At 36.4% G+C, this 9,306-nt stretch overlaps 2 protein-coding genes across 2 annotated transcripts in view; one reads left to right on the top strand and one right to left on the bottom strand.

Moving 5' to 3' along the window:
* The window catches only part of nmnat1 (nicotinamide nucleotide adenylyltransferase 1), a 7,947-nt gene extending 7,262 nt beyond the window's left edge, over window positions 1–685 (bottom strand). The window contains exon 1 of the mRNA XM_058409514.1: window positions 560–685. The gene's annotated coding sequence lies outside the window, so the exon portion shown is untranslated. The remainder of the gene's footprint in view (window positions 1–559) is intronic.
* A 392-nt stretch (window positions 686–1,077) lies between these two features.
* lzic (leucine zipper and CTNNBIP1 domain containing) lies at window positions 1,078–8,378 on the top strand. The gene is made up of 6 exons (XM_058410944.1): window positions 1,078–1,461; window positions 3,524–3,659; window positions 3,923–4,021; window positions 4,895–4,990; window positions 6,906–6,987; window positions 7,687–8,378. Exons 1-6 carry the CDS (start codon window positions 1,361–1,363, stop codon window positions 7,743–7,745), a joined length of 573 nt encoding a protein of 190 aa, XP_058266927.1. The 5' UTR covers window positions 1,078–1,360; the 3' UTR covers window positions 7,746–8,378.
* Window positions 8,379–9,306: the final 928 nt, after the last annotated feature.

Below are 9,306 nucleotides of genomic sequence, written 5' to 3'. Positions count from 1 at the left end.
TCAATCAGTCTATCTATCTATCTATCTATCTATCTATCTATCTATCTATCTATCTATCTATCTATCAATCAATCAGTCTATATATCTATCTATCTATCAATCAGTCAGTCTATCAATCAGTCTATCTATCTATCGCGCTGACTGGTTAATTCTCCAGCATGGTTGTCTCTAATTGGCTTACAATCACAATAATAATAATAGTAATGTCCCATAACTATATGAAATCAAAATTATTAATCATTATTATGTGAATAGGCATAACTTAGTACTCTAATTATGAGTAATTCAAGAACATAGCAGATATTTAATCGCATAAACAGACTCGCATGTGTTCATGAACCATTTAAAGTAATAAACAGGGTGAGAAATTTGTTTATGAACCTCAATTCGGCGCAAAAATAACGCAGCAGAAAATTAGCCCCATATTGAGAAAGCTGGAAACCTGGAACTACGCGTGAAGTCAACACGCCGTTCTTTCTGCGAAAACTGTATACCCATAAAGCCGTGAAGCTGTTCGGTGTGATAAATTATATATAAAAAATAAAAATCTGCAGCTTACTGTTTGCTTTTGGCTTTACTTCCAAGCTGCGCACAAACTGTTACGGTGGTTGTCCATTATCTGGATCTCTAGCACCGTCAAATCCTGTATCCTCTCGCTTCCTGTTTCAATCTCATTGGCTGTCACTATAGACTGCTTAGGTAGTCACATATGTGCCTGGATTTCTTTAAAAATATATATTTTTTAATCAAAACTTTATCTTTAGTAATGTAAGAGCGTGCTAATAACTTTCGATAATGTAAAAGCTAATATTTCATGCTTATTACTTTTAAAAGAACATTAAAAAGATTATAAATAAATTGCCTGTTTGAATTAAATCATCAGTTTGCTGTTTTAACCTAAACCATAATTTTCTAAAAACAAACAAACAAACAAAAAAAAAAACCACGAGAGGATATCTGCTATATATCTTTATTAAAAGTATAAACGTTAGCTATACCTGACATTCGCTATGGTTTTTACTCAGGCAAACACGGTACCTACAAACAGGTCCTTTGTATACAGGTTTTGCATGGGAATGCACAATAAGTTAAAACACCATCTATTGACAGACCCACCCTTTTCTTTTCTAGTCCACAGGACTTTTTATGTTATGTTAGATTGCAGCTTACTGTTAGTTATTCAACAAGTGAAGTCTCCTTTTTATACGTACTATATATAAAAGTTAAATATAGACTGATATTAAACTGCTGTAAAATTCCAGTGGAGTGAATTTGGGTCTTAAGTTGAAACACTGACCTGTTTCTGATTGGCTAATGAGCTCTATTTGAATATCTCTCAGGCTGATTTAAGAAACATATAATGGCTTCTCGGGGGAAATCAGAAACTGGGAAACTAAAGCAGAACATGGAGGAGCAGCTGGATCGATTAATGCAGCAGCTACAAGATCTAGAGGAGTGCAGGTAAAGTTCCACACCTCCTTCAACTCTACTAACTTCTCTCTTCGCTTTCATCTACAAAAAACATCATCATCATCATAATGTAGAAGTGCATCATCAGGTATCACCTTAAACACGTTCAAGAAGAATTCCATAACACATGAAATAACCTTATATTGACATACGAGTTGATTTCGTAATTGATCACCTATTTTCGTCATTCCCGGGAAAAGATTTGCGCGCCGTGATGACGTCACGCGGTGATTATCGCTTGCGTACTTACTGTACATTTCCACTAGTCACGTGCGCCTCTTCTAAGTCTGTCAGTTGTTGACGTGAAGCGCTTTGCTGTGGTTAAATCTTGTCACTGTGCATTGTCCAGTACTTTATAGTATTTTGATGAGAGGTTATGTATCAGATGGAATAGAATATGTGTATGGTGCATCAGAGTATGGTGGAATGAGTCACACAAACTACAAGTAGTTAAAAAGTTGATAGATTTCGATATAGTGTGAGATATATGTACAGCACAATGGACCCAAGACCAAAATAACAAACCGGAAATGGCTGGGGTTAGGCCCTAACTGACCAACACACACACACCAAGATACCCTCTCCCAGTCGCAGTCGCACCCCTCGTATTCAATACATCCATAATTGCCAACACATACAATGTAATTCCATACAAATCTAGACAGCCGAACAAAAACTAGAGGCAGATCAAACTCATAGTACGTCAGAACCACTGATGGTTAAAGAGAATAACATTGATTATCTCGTTTCAGTGTCAAGGGTTGGGATTTATTAGGCAGGAAGTGAACAGTCGGTTCTTGAAGTTGATGTGTTGGAAACAGGAAAATTGGGCAAATGTAAGGATCTGATCATAAATCCCAAAATTGCCACTCAACAAGTAGTCAAATGGCATTGGGGCAAATGTAGAAAATGGTTAATCAAAGTAAACTTGCCTAGCATGTTCACATCAAGCTAAAATACTCACGTGACAATTTCACTACAAAATAAATTTTGACCGCAGTTAAAAATTACATGTTAATCATACAGATTAAATGTGCAAACGTAATATAAACTTAAAAGAAAATTACCTCAGTTCTTCTAGTGAAAATTTACCTCACTTCTTTCAAAGAAATTTACCTCAGTTCATTTAGTGAAAATTTAACTTAGCTCTTTTATTGAAACTTTACCTCAGTTCTTTTAGTTAAAGAATTTACCTCACTTCTTTCAAGAAATTTACCTCAGTTCTTTCAAGACATTAACCTCAGTTCTTTTAGTGAACATTTACCTCAGTTCTTCTAGTGAAAATTTACCTCAGTTCTTCTAGTGAAAATTTACCTCAGTTCTTCTAGTGAAAATTTACCTCAGTTCTTCTAGTGAAAATTTACCTCAGTTCTTCTAGTGAAAATTTACCTCAGTTCTTCTAGTGAAAATTTACCTCAGTTCTTCTAGTGAAAATTTACCTCAGTTCTTCTAGTGAAAATTTACCTCAGTTCTTCTAGTGAAAATTTACCTCAGTTCTTCTAGTGAAAATTTACCTCAGTTCTTCTAGTGAAAATTTACCTCAGTTCTTTTAGTGAAAATTTACCCCAGTTCTTTTAGTGAAAATTTACCTCAGTTCTTTAAGTGAAAATTTACCTCAGTTCTTTTAGTGAAATGTTACCTCACATCTTTTAAGAAATTTACCTCAGTTCTTTAAGTGAAAATTTACCTCAGTTCTTTTAGTGAAAATTTACCCCAGTTCTTTCAAGAAATTTACCTCAGTTCTTTAAGTGAAAATTTACCTCAGTTCTTTTAGTGAAATGTTACCTCACATCTTTTAAGAAATTTACCTCAGTTCTTTCAAGACATTAACCTCAGTTCTTTTAGTGAACATTTACCTCACTTCTTCTAGTGAAAATTTACCCCAGTTCTTTCAAGAAATTTACCTCAGTTCTTTTAGTGAAAATTTACGTCAGTTCTTTTTAGTGAACATTTACCTCAGTCCATTTAGTGAAAATGTACCTCAGTTCTTTCAAGAAATTTACTTCAGTTCTTTTAACTGAATTGTCTCGTGTCAATTATTTCTTCATTCCAGAGAAGAGCTTGATGATGATGAGTATGAGGAAACCAAAAAAGAGACACTGGAGCAGCTGAATGAGTTTAATGAGTCCCTGAAAAAGCTCATGTCCGGAAACATGACCCTCGTGGATGAATTGGGAGGGATGCAGCTAGTAAGACTTTTTAATACAGATGTCATGTTTTCTCTGAATGACCAAATAATTGTGTCATGGTTAAGATTGATCAGATTGACCTTAACCCATTGATTACCCATTAACTCAGATTGATACCGTAACCCATACAAAAGGATCACAGTAGTTCATTTTAACAAGAAATTTTGTGTGTTAGCATTAACAGATAATTCATTATTGATGATTAATAAGTAGCAAAAATATCCTTTTTCTTGCCGAAACTTAATTCTTACATTCTCCATCAGGCTATCCAAGCTGCCATCAGCCAAGCATTTAAGACCCCTGAAGTTATTCGACTGTTTGCAAAGAAGCAGCCTGGGCAATTACGCACAAGATTAGCAGAGGTAAGAAAGAAATACAAAAAAAACACAACATTCGTTAATAACTATTTCACCACATAAGCGGTTAAAGCATATCTACAATCTAAATATCATAAACACACATAGTGTTTGGAATCTCTGTGTGAGATCATGAAATCAAAATGCAAAGTGCTCTATAAATAATATTAATAATTCACTTCTATTTTACAACAGATGTTGTCACAAAGCAGCTTCACAGAAATATATAAAAATCTAGATAAAATTGAAACGTATTCCTAATGAGCCAGCCAGAGGCGATATTGGCGAGGGAAAACTCTCTGAGGCGATATAATGAAGAAACCTTGAGAGAAACTAGACTCAAAGGGAACCCATCCTCATCTGGTTGACACCGGAGAGTGCGTTATTACTTGTTGTTTATTTTTTTAACAAATGTAAACTTGTAATCAGAGGTAAAATAGCCTTCCTCCAAAATAGCTTAACCCTCAGCAGTGTTCCCATTATAGCAGTTGCTGTCACTCATTTCCCAAAGTGGAACGTGTTTGTGTGGGTTTCCTGCCAGTCATTCTCATTATTAACTTCCTCCTGAATAAGTGTAATGACACTCTTTGGGTATATAGATATACTATTTATACACATGACGAGAAACTTGAAACTAATGAATTGTGTTAGGTAACAAATCATCTGGATGGCTGTCAATCACTAAAGCATGCCTTAATAGCCTGAGGCCAAGATTGGTACAGCTAGCTGACAGTAAACATTAAGACCATTCAGGGAGGTGTGAGTGTGAGCTTGAGCAGAAAACCAGATAAGTGTACACACATAAACTTGAAGATAAAGATTATGCTGTTGCTAGGTAGTGTTTTGGTGGTGTTTAACATCGTTGGGCTCCGTCTCCAGATGGACCGTGACGTGATGGTGGGGAAACTTCCCAGAGACGTGTACACTCAGCAAAAACTGGAGATCCTCACGGCCCTGAGAAAACTGGGCGAGAAGGTGAGAGGTCTATTCCTGACATGCTTCAGCTTCATACCTTTGTGACATTTATGCCACAGCGTTAATTCAATCTCAATTCATTTTATATAACAGCAGCTGCGATATTAGCTCTGACTACTGACAGGTTTATATTAATGCTAATATCTCATTGCAATACTTCAGCATTTGTATGGTAACAAATATAAATATAAATTCTATTCTTACTATATTTTTATTCTTTATTATATTGTTTTTTTCTAATTCATATTGATTCTAATTTTAGGATTTGATTGATAAAGCATTTCACCCCTGTTTATCAGTAAAATGCATTTTTTCTTCTTCTCACCATCAAGATAAAACAGAGGAAAAAACACATTCTGGTGAGGGAATGACAGATGCTATAATATAAGCAATTCAATTTTATTTGTATAGCGCTTTTAACAATGAACATTGTCTCAAAGCAGCTTTATAGAACATAGGAACAAAAAACATACAAAAAGTCCTAGATGTTAGACAAAATCATCCCTAGTGAGCAAGCCTGAGGCGACTGTGGCAAGGAAAAACTCCCTTAGATGGTAAGAGGAAGAAACCTTGAGGGGAACCAGACTCAAAAGGGAACCCATTCTCATTTGGGTGACCCCGGAGAGTGTGATTATAAATTATTATAAACACCGAAGAGAGTGATTATGAACAATGTCATTTCTGCAGTTATGTACAGTCTACAGTGTGATGCAGATACAGCATATGTATAATGTTAGTGTGTGTATTAATTAGGAGGTTGTTGTCATCCTCTGAGTCCACTTTGGGCTGGCAGTGTTGCTTTGATGTACACAAATCCTCACGAAGCAGAACCCAGCTGAAGCTGGTCCATCTCTAGATGCCTCAGGATCCTCGCAGGGTTGGCCTCTGCCTACTGGAGCTGGCACAATCTCCAGATGCCTCAGGATGGGTAGACAAAAAGGAACAGGTGGAAAGGAACTAGCGTAGCTGCCGTTCATGATGTTAGCAGCACTAGATGATGAGCAATAACAAGAACTAACTTTAGTCATGGATATGTTCCACAACATTAAACGAAACTAAAAGTACCTTGTTTTTTATTTTGTGGTATAAGAGGAATAAACCGTATTATACTAAAGGAAGTGCTGTTACGGGAAAACAATCAACTTCCTCATATGGGTATTTCTTTCAAACATCACACACACCCGGGTTTCTGCTGATTCTTAATAGTTTTAATCTATTAATGAAAACCTTTTTAATGTGCACTTCTTTAAGTATTAAAATGAGAAGTGTATTAAAATTTACATTTTAATACACTTCATATTTTAGTAGAATTTGCTTTGAAAACATTTCTTAAAACTATTCAGTCGTAATATTTCTTATTTGGTATACATTGAGTATTAAATGACATTAGGTGCACTGAAAAACAGTTAAACACAAATATATATCGTAAGGCGTACTTGTACAAGACGGTGGTGAGACCGGCCATGCTGTATGGTTTAGAGGCAGTGTCAGGAGACAGGAGTCAGAGCTGGAGGTAGCAGAGCTGAAGATGTTGAGGTTCTCTTTGGGAGTGACACGGTTGGACAGGATCAGGAACGAGTACATCAGAGGGACAGCTCATGTTGGACATTTGGGGGGACAGAGTTAGGGAGGTGAGATTAAGATGGTTTGGACATGTTCAGAGGAGGGAGAGTGAGTATATTGGTAGGAGAATGTTGGACATGGAGCTGCCAGGCAGGAGGAAAAGAGGAAGGCCAAAGAGGAGGTATATGGATGGAATAAATGAGGATATGAAGCTAGTGTTGAGGATGCAGAAGATAGGGATAGGTGGAGAGAGATGATTCGCTGTGGCCACCCCTGAGAGAGAGAGAGAGAGAGAGAGAGAGAGAGAGTAGTTGTCCCATTACCTGACCTTATTTTGTTATTTTCTTTACAGCTTACAGCAGAGGATGAAGCTTTTCTAACAGAAAACGTCAGTGCCACTCTGAGCCAGTTTGAGAAGGTTACAGCGAATATGAGTGAGTATCGAGTGATGACTCAGTTCATCGCAGCACATGATGGAGTATATTATTCAGATGTAGACGTGGGTGCTTTTTCTGGAAACTTAGAGCAAACTGAACTTGTAACCAAGACATGGACATGTCACGGCTCCACTAATGTGCAGAAGTGGAATTTTGTGCCTGGTTAGTCTGCAATGCACAAGACACCCTGTCTCTTCAAATCTCACTGATTTATTGGATTTACATGATGATAAACACTTAACTTGAACCCAGACTTTCATGCCTGTCTTAATTCATGAAAGATCTCAGATAAAGATTTGTCTTTATAATTGACTAGGCCAGGTTAGGTCCTGGAATAGATTGTAATTATGAAAGTGGTGATTAGACTAGACTAAAAAGTGAGCTGATTAAAACACAGACTGGCTTGTGCAGTTATGGGGAAGCACAAAAATTAATATTATATAATCAGACATGTTACACTGGGAAATCATCACTACATTTACAGGCCATTGTAGCATGATATTGCTATACAACAGGAAATAAAGAGTAATGACAACACACAGCATCTTCAATAATACATTTATGATGTAGGGATTGTGCAGCGTGTTAAATGAGAACATGCGCTCAGAAAACTCGTGTGTGTGTGTGTGTGTGTGTTATTTGACTACATGTACTATAAGTTTTAACCTGATGTATTTCTTATTTCAATTCTTGCAGGATCTGAAGATAAGATCATGGCCTTAGCTAGCTCTGGAGTTGAAAAGACCTACACCTAGTGATGCAGTTTATCTCCTATTGTGTCGTTTTTTGTGACGTGTGATTATATTTTTAAATGGAGTTTTAATGTAATGTGTTTCGGATCACGATTCTGAAGTGCCATTCAGTAGAGTTTCTTACTGTGACAGTGTAATTATTTACATGTTTAACCTTTACGTTTCAAATACATTTCTGAGTGTGATTGTCCAATTGCGGTACAGTAAAGTAAACAGATGAGATTTAATGTATAATAGATACACCTTTGGTACACTGTGTTAGATGATTTGTATTTTGCAAAATCCTGTGTGTGGCTTTAGGGAAAATGAATGTCTTGATGTTGGACTGTATTGAAAGTTTCAGATAAATTTCATTGTTGAACGTGTTACTTTTACACTTGATCTATTTGTGACTCATTTACATCATTTAATTCGTATATATCTACATAATACACAAACACGGCTGTCTGATTTGGAGTTTGATTCGAGTATTCAGAACCGCATGCTTTTTATTCACGAACATGAGACATTAATAATAATAATAATAATAATTGTACCTTTTCCTATTAGTTTTTTTTGTATAGATGTGTTATTTACTAATGTTGAATAACAATGCCTTATATGTTAATACACTTGAAAACCTGGAAAAAATGGTCATGTATGTATTTTCTTTTTAAGAAGAGGTCATTATATTCATCTAAAATTATAAGGGTGACGTGGTAGATGAGGAAGTAGCCTGTTTGTAGGGCACATGAACGATACCTGCAACTGGTTAAACATCTGAGGCACACAACATGTGAAAATACATTTCTAGGTAACGTAAAATGATATGATTGTAACAGAATCTGTGTAAGAGAATTGTGGTTATATAAATATTGTGTGTGAATGTTATAATAATTGAGAATCGGTCCACTCCGAGTAGCAGGGGTTTGTTTGCAATACATGATAAGAAATTTGGACTGATCACTCTGTGCAGTCTATAAATGATGGAAATTAGATATATAATTATTATTATTATGCCTGTAGTATGCCTCACACTTTTTAAGGATTTTAAAATGCTTCACATAAGCCAGGTTTAACAGGTTCATGGAAACAAGCTGTTACTATAACCCTGTTAAACTGTCAGTTCTCTATCAACACAAACATCACACCTTTACCGATATGAATTAATTGATAAATTATACACAGACCGACATTACAGATACACCATATTGCCAAAGGTTTTGGGTCATGTGTTTACAGGAATTTTTGACCAGTCAGGTACTGATGTAGGACGAGAAGGCCTGGCTCACAGTCTCCGCTCTATTTCATCCCAAAGGTGTTCTATCAGGTTGAGGTCAGGACTCTGTGCAGGTCAGTCAAGTTCCTCCACACCAAACTCACTCATCCATGTCTTTATGGACCTTGTTGGAACAGGAAGGGGTCAACCTTGTGGGGTTCCCACAAAGTTGGGAGCATGAAATTGTCCAAAATGTCTTGGTATGGTAAAGCATTAAGAGTTCCTTTCACTGGGACTAAGGGGCCGAGCCCAACCCCTGAAAAACAACACCTGAATTCAATGATTTGGAGGGAATATAGTGTGTCT

Source organism: Hemibagrus wyckioides, linkage group LG15 (assembly GCF_019097595.1).
Source record: "Hemibagrus wyckioides isolate EC202008001 linkage group LG15, SWU_Hwy_1.0, whole genome shotgun sequence".
Lineage (NCBI taxonomy): Eukaryota > Metazoa > Chordata > Actinopteri > Siluriformes > Bagridae > Hemibagrus > Hemibagrus wyckioides.
This window is presented reverse-complemented; position numbering and strand designations above follow the sequence as displayed.

Excerpts from the sequence above, each read along its gene's own strand:
- lzic (XM_058410944.1), top strand. The coding sequence starts at position 1,361 with ATGGCTTCTCGGGGGAAATCAGAAACTGGGAAACTAAAGCAGAACATG. Across the intron at positions 3,660-3,922 it reads AATTGGGAGGGATGCAGCTA|GCTATCCAAGCTGCCATCAG; the intron begins GTAAGACTTTTT and ends ATTCTCCATCAG. Across the intron at positions 4,991-6,905 it reads TGAGAAAACTGGGCGAGAAG|CTTACAGCAGAGGATGAAGC; the intron begins GTGAGAGGTCTA and ends TTTTCTTTACAG.